General features: G+C 40.8%; 1 protein-coding gene across 3 annotated transcripts in view; it reads left to right on the forward strand.

Annotated features, from left to right (window-relative positions):
• Positions 1-19185, forward strand: part of DOCK1 (dedicator of cytokinesis 1) — a 510373-nt gene that overhangs the window by 305912 nt on the left and 185276 nt on the right. For all 3 annotated transcript variants that reach the window (XM_053584228.1, XM_053584229.1, XM_053584230.1), the window contains exons 28-29: positions 11566-11667; positions 17829-17923. In XM_053584228.1, the coding sequence (XP_053440203.1) occupies positions 11566-11667; positions 17829-17923 (197 nt within the window). The remainder of the gene's footprint in view (positions 1-11565; positions 11668-17828; positions 17924-19185) is intronic.

Genomic DNA, 19185 nt, shown 5'->3' on the forward strand with positions numbered 1-19185 from the left:
TGGTCATTTGTTGTACCTGTATTCCTGTCCTTTTCAGGACCACACCATTTTATTTTCCTTTTTTAACACCTTGACTAAGTGAGATTTATTGAAAGAATACAAGGGTGTTCAACATAAGACATATACCACATTAATAGAGTGAAGGAAAAAATACACACTGTCTTAATATCTGTATTTTTATACTATGTCTTAAATTCAGGTAGTATATGTCCTTTGATTTTGTTCAAAGTTGCCACAAGTATTTATAATTTTTTACTTTTCCATGTAGAGTTTAGAATCATATTATGTAAATATCTGCTGGCAGTTTAAAACTGTAGCTTTACCAGCATCTTAGCAATACTGGGTCTTCCAATTCATGAACATGGTATACTTTCACATTTTGAGGTCTTATTTGTTTCTCTTGTCATGTTTTTATGGGTTTCAGTGTATTATTTTGTGACTTTAAAATATTCTTCTCTTTATGATTTTGTGTTGGTTTTTTTGTTTTGTTTTGTTTTTGTAGAGACAGAGTCTCACTTTGTCACCCTTGGTAGAGTGCTGTGGCGTTACACAGCTCACAGCAATCTCTAACTCCTGGGCTTAGGCAATTCTCTTGCCTCAGCCTCCTGAGTAGCTGGGACTACAGGTGCCCACCACAACGCCTGGCTATTTTTTTGTTGTAGTTTGGCCAGGACCGGGTTTGAACTCACCACCCTTGGTATATGGGGTTGGCGCCCTACCCACTGAGCCACAGGCACCGCCTGATATTGTGTTTTCTAATTCATCGTCACTATCAGCCTCCTTAAAGCCACCATTCCTTTATGTAGACACCACTGTGCTAACATCAGTAAATACGTATTTAAGAATTCTGGATTTTAGAGTCATTATCCCAATTGCACAGGTGAGGAGTCTGAGGCTCAGAGCGGTTAAATAACCCATTTTCCTTTATACAGCACCTTCAGTCATGGTCAAATGATTATTCCGAACTGTCTGACTCTGATGCCTTGACTCAAACTAATTTTCTATCATGTACCTACGTACGTTTTACCATAAACCAGAAAGTACTATAAACTGATGAAAAGAGCCTGAATGACATTAGGGTCCGCACTTGGTAGGGAAGCATGACATTTGTACTTTTTCGTACCCCTTGCAACATAGAGTATTTTTGTCAGCCCAGAATATATCTCTACAGTGAATTGTCCAAATAAATGAGCTGTTCCTATACAAAAGAAGACTACAGACGGAAGAGCTTTATATGCAAAAGCAACTAAACCATCAGGTTCCATTATCGCTCCTCAGACATTTTCCCAAGTGAATATTCCTTGGGAATTCCTGCTGCTTAAATGTCTTTACTCTTCCCTCTCACCCAAGTGTGGGTTAAAATATCTAAATCGTTGTTTGCAGTTCTGATATTATGTTCAGTAGTAATTCATTTGATTAGGAAGAAAACCCTTACTATTTTAAATTCCCTTGCAGCCTGTCATAACTCCCTTTTATAATATTTCTAATACCGAGCCTTAATTATTTTCATATATGTCTTCTTACTAGGTTGTAGGGAGAAGTCGTTTTCATTCTTTTTATTTTGAAATTTTTTGTATGTACAATGGAAGTTTTGAATCAATATCATAGTAAAACTTGCGTGCCCCCAACGAGATCCACAGCCTCGCAACACTGCGCCATGTCTGTATCACGCCTGCCCTCCCTCCACGCGTGTTTCCGTATTTCTGTAACCTTGTCTTTTTGTTTGTTTGTCAGACCAACAGTTGGTCACAGACACCATGACATATCTCCTAAAAATAATTCTGCTGCATAGTCACAATAATGTTATGACACTTGCGAAGATTAACAATGATTCCCTAATCAAATGTAATGTCTCTGCCCTGTGAAATGTTCCCATTGACCTTTTTTTAAGGGTCCCAGCCAGTTGTCTTATCAAGCGTCCCATATTCTGGATCCATGAATCATTTCCTCATGACTGAATATTTTTAGTAAAAATACTACCCAAGCGATGTGTGTTTCGCAGTCTAGCTCACCAGGGTGCCCAGACTGAATTTGCAGAGCTGTGCCTTCAAATTTGCAGAGCTGTGTTTGATTGAATATCTTGGTCCCCAGAGACCCTTCACCTAATGTTTTTAGTGCCCACTAAGGATCTTTGCCTGAATCGTCCATGTCTTTAGGAGTTGAATTATCTCCTTCCTTCTGCATTTTTTAGTTGTAGTCTTCCATGGGGAAGAGCCTCACTTTCCCCCAGCCCCACTCACCTCCTATGCTTCTCTGAGGTGTATATATTCCCCTTCAACCTATCCTTTGCTGTCTGTTCATTGTTCGACTCAGATTGTCCCAAGAGACCCACCTGTGGCCAGGGGAGCCTCCTCAAGCCACCTCCTGTGTCCTTTTGTCATGGCCCAGCTATTCTGGAACAGTCAGGCCCCAGACCCCTTTGTGCTCCTCCTGGGCAGAGGCTGTTTTCATCACCTGCTGAGCGACCTACCCCAGGAGCTCAGTGCTTTCCACACACGCCTTGATTGTTGAGCGTTGCTCTTGTTAATAGTCTACACTGCTCTGAATCTTCTTGCCATCTTATCCCTATCTTCTCAGTTTCTTATGGCACATTATAACCTGGGAAACTTCAGCTTTCTCAGGGGTACGCAAAGGGGTGGCAAGGGATGGAAGTGGAGCCCCTGGGATTAGCTGCCTGCCTTGTGCTTGCCTTTCAGCTCCTGCTAGGTGGGGACATTGCTCCTGCAGAATTTCTCTTGGGTACCCACAAAGTGAGTCATATGCCACCCCGGTAGGCAATTTTGAAAATAAATATTAAGCCATTTATTGCTAAAATCACTTAGGTAGCGACAAGTTCCCGGTGGTCTCTTGTGATGGGCACTGTTTGAGCATATAATCACATGCCATTTATGCGTATTCTATGCATAAACAAGTATTTTGTAAATAAATGACGTGTTTTCCATTTCTATCATATAATAACCTCATATTTTAAAATCTCTTTTGTCCTTCTTATGCTTTTTTAATTTAATTCACATTTGGTTTGTTACATAGTTCTTCCTCATTACATTACCCAACCAATGTGAATAAAATTGAGTACGGTATCTTTTCATAATTCGTACAGGAATTTCACTGTACCTAAGGAAGAGTCTCAACTTTAATTTATAATTGTGATAATAGTAGCTTCCTTAATGAACAGAAGTCAATTAAACAAAATGTATGGATTAAATTTTTTCCTTAATAGTAAGAGTTTATGGAGACTTCTTTTGACTGGAGCATGTTTATAGGTACTCTGTATCATGCCATAAGACTAGGGAAATTCTAAATTCTCTAAGGCTCAAATACAATCTGATTTATTGAGTTTGTAAAAATAAAATATAAAAATTTCTGCTTTGCTGTATGTCTTGTTTTACTATCAAATGAATTACAATAAGAAGTTGCATACAAAGTATATATTCCTCATATCATAAAGGGTAAGTTTTATAAGTAAAATTTGATTGTAATTTATTTTTATCTTTCATAATAAATGGGAATAGGTGTTTAAATTATTACATTGAATAAGCAACAAAGAATTGTTATGGGTACCTTAAGAGCCAAATATTCCCTTTTGTTACATTCGCCCAATAAACATCTTCCTACCATTACTGCTACTGTAAAATTGAAATTGATTTTGTTTTTAAAATTATATTTCTTTCCTTTTAGTGTCTGGAATGATATGAGCTACTAGTCCTGTATGAATTCAATCACATATTCAATTTAAGTTTAAGAAACAGGTTTAATTTTGTTGGTGGTAGTTTAAAATAGTTAATAGATGACATTAATGTAGGTTATCAACTGTACTATTTTTTATTTTATGTAGCTTTTTTTAAAATAAACATTCCTCACTTTATGATTCTTTATAAGACAAGGAAATCACACTACCTTAGAAACTAAATGAGTAAAAGTTAACCATATATTGACTAAAAGAATCATGGGACTGAATTTATCTTCATGTGAAAAAAGGAAACCAATGCAGTGTTTAATTTTATGTCGGATTGGATATATGAGCAAATTATTGTAAATTCCAATGATGTGAGTGAAGGCCCAGTTTTCCAGGAACCTTAGTTTTAATCCTAGTGCCCTCTTGAATCTTTTTATTACATCCTATATTTAATCGGATATTTAACTGACAAAACATGACATCACCTTTGGAAGGCACCGTGGTGCTAATGACTTCCTATATATGTAACACAGGCACTATGTTCTCTGCTTCATCGTGCAACCCTTTTCTTTCTTTTTTTTCTTTTATTTATTTATTATTATTATTATTATTTTTTGTAGAGACAGTCTCACTTTATAGCCCTCGGCAGAGTGCCGTGGCCTCACACAGCTCACAGCAACCTCCAGCTCCTGGGCTTCAACACTTTTCTTTCTTTATGTTTAGTTATCATGTCTTCTTATACTCTCCTCTCCATCCCCCCGATCCTAAAAGGATTTTGAGACATATTTCAAAAAATACCCAGCGATATGAACATATAAGTGAGGAAATTGAACCAAACAAGAAAAGCAGCCTTATTTTTATTTCAGCAAATATAAGGTGAAGGAAAAACTTTGCAAGGATTATAGGATTTATAGGGATTTTCCCAAGTATATTCTTATTATTATTTTAAATCTGAGAAATGTATTACATGGTTTATAAGGGCAAATAGTTTGACTTCTCTTGGAAAATCACCTGTCCTCTGTACCAGCTTCTCCATTCTCAATTCATCGTCCACAGTGGCAGTCCTTTTATCTTGGCTTATTTTCCTCTCCAGTGTCTTAAAATCATGGTTTCGTCCCTGGTCCTCTAAAATCTCACAGTGGTGATCCTCAGTAGTACCAGCTATCAACAGGCCCTTTCATTTGGGTTATGTATTTTCTTTATTGAAATTACTTAGTATCATTTAATTAGTTTGTTTTTTTTTTTTTACAAACTTTCCCTAAGGTAAATTCATATGACATTGAATTTATGTATTTAAAGTGTACACTTCAGTGGTTTTTAGTACATTCACTAAGTTGTTTAACTGTTACTACCATCAAAATGCAATTACACAATGCGTGATCTTCTGTCACTGGCTTGTGGATTTCTGCAAAGAAATCAGCCAGAATTGTCAGGGGTTGCAATGAATTTGCAGATCAGTTTTGGAGAATGTTAACAAGACCAAGACTACTAATAAATGCTCATGGATATGTTTCCATTTATTTAAGTTTTCTTTGATTTCTTTAACAACATTTTCAATATGAGTAACATTCAGCATGTACATCTTTTCTTAAATATTTTCGTTTTATTCTTTTTATAATTTAGTAAATGGGCTTATTTTCTGAATTGTATTTCTGGATTGCCCATTGCTAGTTTATAGAAAGGCAATTGATTTTTGTATTTTGAATCCATGTACTGTAATCTGCTGAACTTATCAGATCTAATGGATTGTATGATTACTTTTCTATTGTTTTATAAAAATAGCTTTTTCTATCTCCATTTTCTTTGCTCTTTCTTTCTGGAATTGCAGATAGATTCATTTCATTAGATATTGACTCTCTTTTATGGATTCCCTGACTTTTTTTTTTTTTTTTTTTTCCATTTCTTTCTCTTTTCGTTGAGACAGAGTCTCACTCTGTCACCCTGGGTAGAGTGCCGTGGTGTTATAGCTCACAGCAACCTCACTCTCTTGGGCTCAAGAGATCCTTCTGCCTCAGCTTCCTGAATAGCGGGGACTACAGGTTCCTGCCATAATGCTGGGCTACTTTTCTATTTTTAGTACAGATATGGTCTCTTGCTTCGCCTAGTCTGGAACTCCTGAGCTCAAGGGATCCTCCCACCGCAGCCTCCCAGAGTGCTAGGACTTAGAGTAGTGAGCCACCACGACCAGCCTGTCACTATGTATTTTTAATGAATTTAGGCATAGATAATTTAGATGTTGAAAGAGCATCAGTCTGAGAGAATCCCATTAGGAAATGTCTTTGGCTGAAGGTCCCTCTGAAAATAGCAGCAAGGATGTATCCAGTCAAGGATCCCTCTTTAAGGTTTTTTTTAATTGCATTTTATTTTGAAATAATAATGGATTCTCAGAAAGTTGCTAATAATAGTCGTGTTCGCCTTTCACGCAATTCCTACAAAGTTATATCTTGTGTAATTTTTAATTTTTTTTTTTAAATTTGAGACTATTACATAGGTACAAATGTTTTGGTTGCATGAGTTGCTTTTGAGTCAGACTTCGAAGTGTGTCCATCATTCAGACACACTTAACGCTGTCCCCGTTAAGTGTGAACCTGACGTTCTTCTTCTCTGATTTCGTCACCTCCCTGCCTCTCTCCCTCTCCCACCCCTGTGTACACGCATGTGTGTGAACACTGGTGTGTGTTTGTGCACTTGTGTGCGATTTTGTTGTGCTTTCTGCAGGGTTTCACCAACTTTATCTCCCAGGAGTTCTGTTTATTTCTCCTAACATATTTTAAATATTGCAGACATTCTTTCTTGGTCTTTGTTCCTTTTTCTTTTGTGACATGATGTTCTTGTTTCACGGATATAATCTCATACCTACCTGAGGGTGACAATTATCGTTCATTTGTTCTCTCACAATTCCTAAATTTTCTTTCTTTTCTGTGGCTTCTGGTTTTGTTTGTTTTGATCTGCTTTATCAATGGTGGGGGAGCTTTCTGCGTGAGGCCCTGAGTTCTCGACAAGACCCATCTGTGAGCGTGCACAGAGCTTGGAGGCTGGAGGGCCATCCTGCGGGAGCCCAGGTGGGCTGACCTCTGATACTTCTGGAACCTCAGTCATCATATTAGTGGACATGTTCTCTGGCTGGTCAGTTTTCCCAAAGAGGAGTCTTCTAGTCTCCTGGGTTTGGCCTGGGAGTGAAGTTGGCAGAGCAGGGTCGTTTAAACCTCCTTGCTGATATGCTAGGAAGTGAGCAGGGCAGAGCGGGGTTCACAGTTTGGGCTGTTACCCTGAGGTCTTTGCAGCCAGGCGGCTCCTGCCAGGCTCTCTCCTGCCTTTCAGGCAATTCCCCTGTCAGAATTGACATGTGGTTCTCTGCCTAGGAGTGAAGGGGAGGGCTCCTTGGCTGGACACACTCCGCACAGGCTGGTCACATTTCGAAGCCATCTGTACTCTTGTTTTTTCACCTCCCGTGTCGCCTGCCTTTCGGAGTACCTGGCACCTCCTTACTTCTACTGCTCATCCATTCTGCCGGTCCTCCACTGGGCCTGTCCTCCCTACAGACATTCTGCCTGTCCTCCATTCTGTCCTCCATTCTGTCCTCCATTCTGCCTGTTGTTCATTCTATCAACCTGCCTGTGAACTGGGAGCCCAAACAGATTTAAAACGGCGGCATTGAGGTCCTTGCAGGAGGCTGTTGGGTGGAGGGGTGAGTTCAGTACAGGGCTTAGTGGGCAGTTCAAGTCCACACCAACAGGGGGAGCCCTGCGAGAGAAATTTATGAGGATAAAAAATTGGGATTCGCAGGATCAGGACAGGAAATGTTGGTCCCACCGGCCAGTGGAGATTTTTTTCTTTCACAACCACCTTTTAAAATGTTAATATGTCTTGTCTTTATAAAAATAATCTGGGCTCATTCTCTCTTCCTCAATGACTATTTAGTATTTTTTTCGTCTAGTTGTTTTTTTGTTTGTTTATTTTTCCTGTGCTATATATTCTTTAAATTACTAAAATGTGTATATATAATTTCCTCCTTTTTTGTTCTGAAAATATTTTCTCATTATTAAAATATTTCATGTTTGCATAGTTAATAGTTAAGGACTAATGGTTGCACATGATGGTACGGAAGTTTGACTCAGCTAATAAAATACAGGACACCAAGTTCAACTTGGCAAATAGCAAATCATGTTTTCTAGCATATGTATGTTCCATTCAGTATTTCTAAGGCAATATTTATCACATACTTATTTTTCCTTGTTTATCTGAAATTCAGGAGGAACTGGGCACCCTGTATTTTATCTTGCAACTGTACAAAACATCATATTATTTACGGTTCCTTGTTGTTGGGTATTTAGATATTTGCGGTGATGCAGTGGACATCTTAGTTTATGCAATTTTCTACCTTGAATTACTTCCCTAGGTGGATTGTTAGAAGTGGAATTACTGAGGAGGAGATGAGTATTTTTTTTTCCAAGACTTTTCAAACATATCACCAAATCACTTTTTAAAAAGGTTATAGCAATTTGCGCTCCCACCAGCAGCGTATAAGAGTCCTCATTCCCCTGCACCCTTGCTAACATTATCATCACTTAAATACTTCTTTGCTATTTTGGCAGGCAAATAATGATATATCATTTTCATCTTTGATTACTAATAAGGTTCACATTTTTTGTTTATTAGGCATTCAATGTCCTGGTTTTTAATTTTCTGCAAGTTATTTTCTGACTTCTGGGCCTCTGTTTTGCATTGCTTTGAAGTTATAAGCAATATGTTTTATTTTTACATATTTAGTTACTTTTATTCAGCAGCTGGGGCTGGAGCCCAGTCTGGGGGCTTAAGTTCCAGGACAAGCTCTGCAGGGAGGCTGCCACCTACCTGCCTGCTGAGCTACCATTGTTTAAGAAGAAAATGCCAGGAAGGCTATGTTAACCAGTGTGATGAAAATGTGTCAGACTGTTTATAAAACCAGTATAAGGTGCCCCATGTTCTCATTAATGTACACAGCTATGATTTAATATTAATAAAAATAACAGCTTCATATGACTCCCAAATGCATTTAAAATAAATCCATTAAAGCAAAGAATAGTAATTTTCTTCTGAGCTTACAGAATAAAAGTTTTCTTCACAATTCTCTTCCATTTTGTGTCCCTAACATGTGACTAGTCTGGTAAGTACCTCCTTATAAACCTGCAAGTGTGCCGTGTTCATGGGAACAAGAAAGCTTCATGCTGTCTGCAAAGCTTCCCCCACAAAGATACTGATACCCCAAGGATGGGAATCCATTCACCAAAGACAGGGAGGCAAGGGGAACAGTCTCTGAATTTTAACTTGCATGTTACCCCTTTGCAAATGGAGTCCTGCTTCAACTTAGCAAAGAGCTGAATATTGCTTTCTTGCTAAGAAGAGCGAGACTGATCTGTGCAGATTACTTCCGGAACGTGTCCTCGGGTTTAGTAAAGAGGGCAAGTGCCATGCCCGGCAGCACTCCTCCAGTGCGGGGTGAGGGCCTGCCCTTCTGGCCTGCTGTAATTAGTCTCCATCGTTGTTAAATGGCCGTTTGGTTGCGTTTGCTGTGACATTCTCATCTGCAGAGGAGGCTTCCCCACTGGGCATTTGTGTGTTCCCAGGACTTGCTTTATGGACATTGCTATGTGCTCTTGAGCTTTTCATTCTCTCATCACGTTGGTTCTCCTGTGCTTTGACTTGCGTGAATGTTTCCACATTACATGGCCACCTGCTCCCGGAACTGAGTGTGTCCGTGTGCAGGTATTTGGCCTGGGTCGGAGTGTGCTGGCTTTTCTCATTAACATTACTCTGCCCCCAGCATTTCCAGACCCCTCAAGGGTCTTGCTTTTCTCTCTCCATCAACTTGATCTTTTCAGTGAAGCACACCCATGTACCGCTTCTGAGGATAAATAGCTGACTTTCTGATGTCAGTCATTTTATGTATTTAACTGTTTGGATCTGCAAAAACTTAACCAGGTGCACGGAGACCAACACAGACCTCCTCTTGCACTGGAAAAGCTGCTCATTTCACGGAGAAGCGTCTGGGTCACAGCAAGGGTGTCGGGGCCGACTGGGTGGCGCAGTGCTGTGGGGGCTGTTGTTCTTTGTCGCCCTCTTCCAACTTTCTCTGATGACTTCAAGAGTGGGGCCAGTGAGTCTCTACTTAGCAGTGTTAATCAGCAGCAACTACAGGGTTTCTTAGAGAAAGAATTAAAACGTGCATCTGGATAAGAGGGGAAAAAAAGATATCAGATCAGCCACTAAGTACCTGCCTGGTAGCTGAGGAGCGTTGGTTCCACACCCAGCTTTCCCTCTTACTCCTTCAGAGTCTCAGTTTCACTGCCTTGAAGGTGGTACAGGGAGACACTCTGTCATGTGACTGACTGAGGCCGTGGTCCTGACAGCCTCAGCACAGTGCTTGTCATGCATGTGATGTGATATTATGACAATCTCATTGTCCTAGGGAGTAGACAAGATACAAAGACGGCTTCTCCTGAGTTCCGTGGAATGCCAAATATTTATGTATTTCAAAAGTTCGTATTCATAAACAGACATTTTGCCACTTTGCTAATCATTCGTCCAATGGAAAACAAGCCTTATTTAGCACTTTCCATGAACATCAACTTGGAATCTGAATCTCAGCAATTATCATCATTCACAAATAATTTACATTTCTGGGCAAATGGAAGATACCATATCATCATTATTGTATTTGTTCAATTTGCCTAATGTGTCTTTGGAGGGCTTGTTTGGAAGCCTATACGTATTCTATAGACACAAAATGGATTGGAGGAAATATCGGACTTTAACATTGCACTTTAAAGCACATATTCCAAATGAATATAAAAGACATTTAGGCATTCAAATATATTGCTGGTAAAAGTAGAGTTAGTAAAAGAATGTGATTTGGAAGCTCATTTAGTAAGGGGAAAATAGGGACATAGCTCAAAGTGTGTCTCATCCTATAATTTTACTAGACTTGTCCTGGTTTAATGGGAGAAAATGTATGTCCTGTGTTTCTTAAAATGTCATTAACTCAGATGAAAATATTTCAAAGCAAGGAAGGCTTTACAATGTTATTAGCCACAAGCCCTAGAAGTGAGAAATTGCAGTTAATGGCAGCAAGACTGCTTAGACCCTCCTCATCTGCTGAATTAAATGCTCTTCAAGGCCCAAATTAACAAGTGCACACTCACCTCCACCTGCTGGCACCTCAGTTTGCTGACTGCATCGGCCCCTTCTTACCTTCTCAGTCTGTTTTGTTTGTTGCTTTCTCTTTTCCTCCTTCTCCTTTCCACCCAGTGCTCTCTGGTGTGAGAAACTCCCATCTCTCCCACTTGGCATTCTGATGAGCCTGCATCCCTCCCCCATCTTCTCCAGGAGAAGTATTGGGCCATAACTCATTGTGGAGTTGGTGGTGATTGCCTTCAAATTGCCCAAGGGGGAATACAGGCCGATTTTGAGAAATCAAAGGCCTCCCTTTGCTGTGGTCCAAGAGGAGGAGCCGCACACACATTTTGCCTGATAATAACGGCAGCAAGTTTCCAAGAGAGCAGGGAACACGCGTGCCCTGCGATTTCCATCCTGTCTTTCATGTTTGCCTATTTAATCCAAAAATATTGAAAGTGTGTTTTTCCAATCTGGACAACCCTGGAACAGGAAGCATTTAATGCAGTGAGGAAGAACAAAAGAGAAAAGCTCCAGCCGTGAAAGATTCTGAGGTTGGAAATGACTATGACCTTCGGGTGGTCAACATGGGGCCAAGGGCCCCAGCGTCCAGGGCTTCCCGCCAGGCCCCCTTGCCAATCCCAGCCATTTGAAACCCCAGACTCTGCGCTGACATCATCTTTTCCCCTGTGTGTTGTTTCTTCACCACCTAACTCTATCTTTTGATTCATTTTCAGGGAAACTTTGTGGCTTGCATGACGGCTATTTTACGACAGATGGAAGATTATCATTACGCCCACTTGATCAAGACTTTTGGGAAGATGAGGACTGATGTCGTGGTGAGTGGCCCTTTCATTCTCTTCACATAACTATGTTTCATACAAAACACTGATGTCAGTGTTCCTATTTCAAATAGGATTTTGCCTGTCAACTTGCCTCTAATCGATTTCAGAAGCGACCAGGACACGTCTAACTGAAGCCTTGTCTCTGATAAGACCAGGGCCTTGACTTGCAGACTTGTTTCTTGTGCTGAACTGGAGAGTAAGTCAGGGTCTGAGCTCAGGGAAATTTCCTATCTTTTCTGGCCACGGTTTTCTCTTCTGTGCTTTGGGATCATTGAAAATTTGGAGACATTATCTATGGAGAGTCTACTATTACCTACTCATTTATTGATTGACTTTTCAATAGCAGAAGCCAGAGAGACTTTCCAGCTTTAAATCGTACTCCGTTATTAATTAGCTCTAATCATGGAAGCTCATCAGCATTTCTCCAAATAATTCTCTCGTCATCCTCAGTAAAACTATGATACAACTTAATTAGGAAAAGTATAAAAGAGGAGAATTTATTGCTTAGGAACTGTCTCCCTAATGACCTGAAATTGCATTGCCATATGGCAAATCTCTGCAAAGCTGCAACCAAACTTGTTGGTAAAGCTCCTGATTATGTGTTGTCTTGAACTCTGAGGTTCCATTTCTAAAGACCTATACATTCCTGTAGAATATCCAGATTCCTACAGAATACGGTAAGCTTGACTAGTGTTTCCAGTACAACGTTTGTTGAGTTTGTTATCTGTCTTATTAAGGGCTGTAAAGGAAAAAATGATTTTTCCCCAAGGGATTACTTCTAATACAAAATGTTCTTATTGTTGCCACAATATATACATATATGTGTATGCGTGAATGTACAGTAGCAACATCCATGACCATATTTATACATGTAAATACATAGCCATAGTGTGTTTCTTTATCTGTGTACAGATATATATACACACACACACACGGTCACAGATTAACCTGTGTGGCATGTTACTGTACTGAATAATATAGGCAATTGCAATCTAATGGCTACAAAATCACGAGACAAGAATTTTCAGCTCCATGGGACCACAGAAGTATAAGTGATCTGTTGTTGACCAAAACATTGTTATTCATAGCCGGGCGTTGTGGCGGGCGCCTGTAGTCCCAGCTACTTGGGAGGCTGAGGCAAGAGAATCACTTAAGCCCAGGAGTTGGAGGTTGCTGTGAGCTGTGACGCCACGGCACTCTACCAAGGGCCATAAAGTGAGACTCAGTCTCTACAAAAAAAAAAAAAAAAAAAGAAAAGAAATACAATAGTGTTTCTTAAAAAAAAAAAAAAAAACATTGTTATTCAGTGCATGATTGTATTTTAAAATTTATAAGGAAAATAAAAACGGATCTAAACTTTAAATCATAGAAGTTTCCCTTCAATAAAGTTCAGGGAGCAAGAATGTGTATGGTTTTATATGACTGTTTTGGTTTTCTCTGAATATTAATAAATAGTTTATAATGGGTATATGTGAAAACATATAAAGTACCATATTTATATGGTTTTTTAAATCATGGCATAGTGAAATGAGATTTTAAGGCCTGCATTAAACCTTAAATGTATCCCTAAGTGTAGTTTTTGTCAGTGGAAACAATAGTCATAGCTTGAAACTGTGTGAGGACAGGTAACATTCCAGGCTGAATATTAAGTATTTGAGAATGAGAAGAATTACCCATCCTGAGAAGTTAGTACTTCAATTAATACTTTGTCCTGAATCATAGTATCACGTGATCAAAATCCACACAAGCCAATTGCTAAAAACATTTAACCTGAACTTTTAAGTGGTATGATTGATAGGGAAGCTTCAGAGCATTGTGAAAAGTAATGTTTAAATGTTATCGTTTGCTGAATTCCATGTGTGTGCCTGCTGTCTTTGCTTAGAGCAGTAGATGAGATATTAACTACATATCCTGGTCCTCATTTTCCAAGGGATTTTTTTCCCATAGACAAAGCTGTTCAGAAAATCAATTATTTGTTTACAATTTGACTTGCATTACAAATGTCATTTGCAATTTGAATATCACACATCTGTACTGTGAAGACCATAAACCTTTTTCTTGTCATGACTCTGCCCAAACCTTTGTAAAAGGTATTCTTATCCATTAACTATGCATAGAAAGTGTTTGGCTATTTTTCTACTCTGACCACGATCAAAAATTAAAGATCATTTTGTGTGGGATAATTGGAAGTTAATTAGTACTTCAGTATGAAAATAGTCTAAACTATTTCCATGTGACTACTTCCTTCTAACAAGTAGCACTTCAGGTTGGCAAATTTAGCCCTTTTTGTTTAGATGAGTGATTTCTATACAAAATGGCAGTTATTATGAACACCTAAGTATAGCACAGGGGCAGGAAGACTGATCCGGAAAAGAAAAGCAGTGGACACACTCAACTCAAAACTCCACTGTGACAGAGACCCACCCCCCTCCCTTCAGGATGGGCCACAGGAGTCTTTAGACTCTTACGCAGTGGAGATGATGATCTGGCTGCCATCAGTCCAAGTCACAGTATCAGGAAGAGAGAACTGCTCAGTCTTTGCAGTAAGACAGAACGGGACTCTTTAGGGGACAACATTGTCTTGCCACCTTTCACCAATTCCCCCTCCAGAACCACACATCCAGTGTTCCTTTACACTCTCACGCAGAGCGGGTCTGTGACCAGATGTGTGGGAGTTTCTCTGACACGACTGAGTGAGTGTCATATAATTCCCTTCGATTCTGACACCGTCTGCCAGAGTTGTGGTCATATCCCACAAGGTAAAGGGCTCATCTGGCCTTACTCAGATTTCACCAATGTTGTTTGTACTCTTTTCCCTATTTAACAAAAAAATTTCAAACATACAGAAAAGCTGAAAGACCAGTCCAGCGAAAGCCATTATTCCTACCACTGAATGGTCCGTCTGTTGTGAGCACTTGGGTGCACCTGCTCCTCTGTGTCTAAGCATCTCTGTTCAGCCGACTCCCCACTGACACTGTAATGCTGCTGCGGTGCGTGGTTCAGCAAACCTCTCTCAGGAACGAAGACGTTCTCCTGCGCTCTGATGGCTCCTCAGGGTTGTCACAACCTTCTCTCATGTTACTTATATTCACATTTCCTCCATTGCCCCCCAGACTTTTATGCCTTCTATTAGGGGCGTCATCAAATCTGATTCACCCACTGCATCTGGTCATTATGTCTCTTTAATTTCCTTCCTTTTCTAGAATGAGTCCATCACCGTTACATTGGTGGGTTATTTCTCCCTTCTTTTCATGGCATTGTTTTCTCATTTTTTCAAAAATCTCAAGCCAATAGATTTTAGACCATCTCCCATTGTGGACTTTCTGAGTGATGCCTTGTAACCTTTCTCCTAGATTCTCCCTTCCCCTGAATGTCCTGCAAGTCAGAAGCTTGCAGGGGCAGGAAGACTGATCCAGGAAAGAAAATCAATTATTCTAACAAGAACAATTGTTCTAATTGTTCTAAGGTTCAAGCCAACCTAATCCTCCTATTATTGTCACCTCTGGAGGCTGGATTGTCACGCTGGCTCACTCAGATGATGCTGAGTTTGACCACTCGGTTAAAAGGTGCTAACGCCGGGTCTCTCCACCGTCCTCATAGTGCAACCCCTCCCCATCCAGCCCTGCCCACATACCCCTCCCCATCCAGCCCTCCCCACATACCCCTCCCCATACAGCCCTCCCCACATACCCCTCCCCATACAGCCCTCCCCACATATCGCTGCCCCTATACCCCTTCCCACACACCCCTCCCCATACACACTCTTTGCAATTATAAGGTGCTCTTTGGGTGAAACTTTGACAATCACAAAATGATCACGAATATCCTGACAGTCCTCCATTGCAGGGGTTGGAAATGTATTGACTGTCCTCCTCTATAAATGTTACTTCTTTGGCATAGCAGAACGCTGATTTCCTGATGTAGAAAGTCAAGATGGTTTGTCTTTTGTGGAAGCCATGGATGGGTGGGTTCAACGCAAGATTGGTGAAGCACTCTGGTGCCTCGGTCAGATATGTAGTTTGAAACGATCACTCGGTGTGAAGTGCAGTGACAAAGAATGACAGGATGGATGTAGGGGATGGGCTGGGCGTTCCCTGTGGCTGCCCAGCTGCCAGAGGATGACTGTGTATTCAAGTGGACGGGGCTGGGGGTGGGAAGAAGCAGATGGGGTTTGACAAGAAGATTTTGCCTCTGAAATACATGGATGACTATTGTTAGGGCTGCCCACTTATTATCTAGGGCATTGTGTGAATAATCAAATTAAAAAATGCAACAGGAATAGATCAGCATGGAATGATGAAGTTTTCACAAAATATCCTTTGTGGCTTGGACACCCCAACATAATAGTCTATGAAGCCCCATTTTCCCCCTCAGCAAACAGCTGTGAGGGACCCCCGTGGCAGCTACTAGATCACAGGGATCAACAAGGGTGCAGAACCCCAGCTCCACTAGACGCAGCATTTTGTGTGATCAGCGATGTACCGAAATTTAGCAGCTGAGCCGTACTAATGAACGGAGGGACTGTGTCTCTTAGGAAAGAAAAGGAGTTGAGAAAATATGCTTCTCTTCCAGAATAATAAAAACCAGGTGCTGCATCTCAATTATTAGCCTCTGAGAAGTGATTAACAAGAACACAAGCAGTTTCATGCAGCTAGAGATGGGACTAACTTACAGTACTCAGGCTGTGAAATTTGCAACCTGGTCGTTACAGAGGGAGAACTCTTGTGGAAGTGGGCAAGCTATGTAGTGAAATATGAATTTCAGTAGTTAAATGGGGAAAAGAAACCATTGACTATGTCAGAAGGTACCAGAATGTTCCTGCTTCTACTCTATTGGCAATGTCGGGGGCTGGAGGACACAGAACCCGTGCTCAGAGTTTAGAGCAGATGTGGACTGACTTTTCCCTCTAGGCTCTGCCCAGGTCCCTAGACTGGAGTCCTCTGTTATTTATTTAGTCTCAGCCACTGGTTGCGTTTTTATTCATGATATGAACCCACCAAACCACTAGTGCAGTAAACATGAGTTTCTAGAACCAGCATCGCTATTAAGGTTGCACAGAAAGTATCTTAACTTTAAACATCAGCTTGTTGTTGTCATCGAAGTGAGCTTGTGCCTTTTTGCAGGAGCTGCTTGCTAGAAACTCGTCCTGGGAATCACTTTCCTGCCTACTTAAATTCTGTTCACCACATTGGCCTTCACAGCCATTGCACCTAATTAAGGTTCAGTAGATTAAATAAATGAGAAATATCCACCCATTTGGCAATCTCTGACCATCGCCTCATTTTTCTAAATCAGTTCTCTGTCGCCCTTCCCCTTCCCACCCCTGGTCTTAAGGGAGCCTGCAGCTGCAAGCGACATGTGCTTTTGGGGATAACCTCTGGTTTTGTTCAGGTTTGCTCAGGGCAAGTGTCAAGGATCAGAAATTCCTTACACTTCTCAAAAATAGGAAATTCTTGTAATTCTAACAGACACACAGTGGAGTCTCTAGGAGCCAGACGGCCCTTTCTGATGTCAGGTGCATGCTCAGTGTGGAAGCAGGGCCAGGCAGCGGGGCACACCCTGACCCCTGCTCCTTGCGAGAGGACCTGTGACTTGTAGAGAACTGCCTGAGGTATCCAAGTGTTGGGCATCACAGCCACATGCTCCGATGGCTTAAGGTCTGCTGGGTGTGTGCAGAGGGCCAAGAGCTCCTGTTTGAGCCTTTTATTTGTATGTTACATAAGAAAAAGAAACAGATTATAGTATCCCGTGTTCACCCTGATGGAGCCTGTTCGTAATGAAAAATAGATCTAGTGTAAACCTAAGGAAAGCTACAACCTACATGCTGTGTTTATTAAACTCATGTTTTCCTGTAAGCAGAAAGGGTTTGAATGCATATTTATAACCTTTGGGGATTTATTCTTTTTAACTATTAAAGAGATATGCCCAGGGACTATTTCAGAATAGATCCTTGAAAAAGCGGTTTCCTACCGAAGGTTCTCAGATGAACAGAAAGGAAGGACTGGTTCCCAGCTCCTGTGAAATGCATCTTCATTACTTTTTTGGAATGTTTTCATTCAGCTTTAAAAAATGGAGTCTCTTACAGTGCAGTCATTGGTGGGGGGTGTTCACCTTTTTCTTGATGTGTTGCTTCAATGTTCTGTTTTTTATTTCAGGATTTCCTAATGGAAACATTCATCATGTTTAAGAACCTCATCGGGAAGAACGTCTACCCTTTCGACTGGGTGATAATGAACATGGTACAGAATAAGTAAGTCCAGGGAGAGCAGCTCTCCCCTTTACGAGAAGCCTAACTCATGTCTGGTGGGAGCCGTGGTATCACCTGGACACCTGGTGGCTTTGCCTGCGGAATCCCATGTCCCCTTTTGTGATCCAAACAGTTACTTTGTGAAATGGGCCCTGAGTTTGTGCGGACTGCTTTAAGCCAACACAGGCCTCTGGCACTGAGAACTTGGCCTCTGTCTGTTGGAGGAAAACAACTTGAACTTGAATCTTTAGCCACCTCCCTGCTCAGCTACATACTCTGTGCTTCAATTTGCCATCTCACCTTAACCATGTGTTTTAATCAGCTGAAGCCATTCTCAGCTCAGTGCTAGGATTTTGATAGGTGTTTACATTTCAGATTTTTTTTTTTAAAGTGCATTTCTTCATACTTGTTAAATATGAAGCTTGCGGCTTGTTTATATCATTTTCCTGGGAGAGCAGTTGGTTCATTTTGTAGCACACTGTTTTTTTTTTTTCATTTCTATAAGGACCAACCATGACCATAGAATTCTCAATCACATGGGAATTTTTTAAAAGAACTTTCTGTTAATCTCTTTTTTTGCTTTCCTATTGCAATTTAATGGAGATAGTTGGAGGTTCATATGTGGGTATGAGAAATAATACAGAGAGGTCTTGTGTACAGTATATCCAGTTCCCCTCGATAACAATGCTTTAGAAAACTGTATTCTATTACAGCTGGGAAGTTGAAGACAGCACAATTCACTGGTCTGACTCAGATTTTCCCAGTTTTGTTCGTGTTCATTGGTTGGGTGCAATTTGTCAAATGCAAATGTTCCAGACTTTACCACCGAGCCGCCACCACCACAAATGTTCTTCTCGTTGAGCATTTGTAATCACATTTATTGCCCCCTCCACCATCCCTAGCTCCCTGATACTACTAATTGGTCCTTCATGTCTTAAAGTTTTTTATTTCAAAACTGTCCTGTCATGGAACCATGCAGAATATGACCGTCTGGGATTGGGTTTTTTCACTCTGCTTGATCCCTGAAGATCCATGTGAGTTGTTGGTACATCCGTCACTTCTGGGTCGCATCTTGTGGCCCAGATGGACCACAGTGTGACCAACTGTTTCCTGCTGAAGGACACCTGGCTAGTCCCAAATTGGGGCTATTATGAGTAAAGCTGCCACAAACATTCGTGTATCCATTTTGGGGCAAAAATAACTCTTTGTTTTTGTGGCATAAATGCCTTCCTGGGCAAATGCTGAGTCGTATGGTAACTGCACAT

The sequence above is a fragment of the Nycticebus coucang genome, chromosome 3 (genome assembly GCF_027406575.1).
Source record: "Nycticebus coucang isolate mNycCou1 chromosome 3, mNycCou1.pri, whole genome shotgun sequence".
NCBI classification, from domain to species: Eukaryota; Metazoa; Chordata; class Mammalia; order Primates; family Lorisidae; genus Nycticebus; species Nycticebus coucang.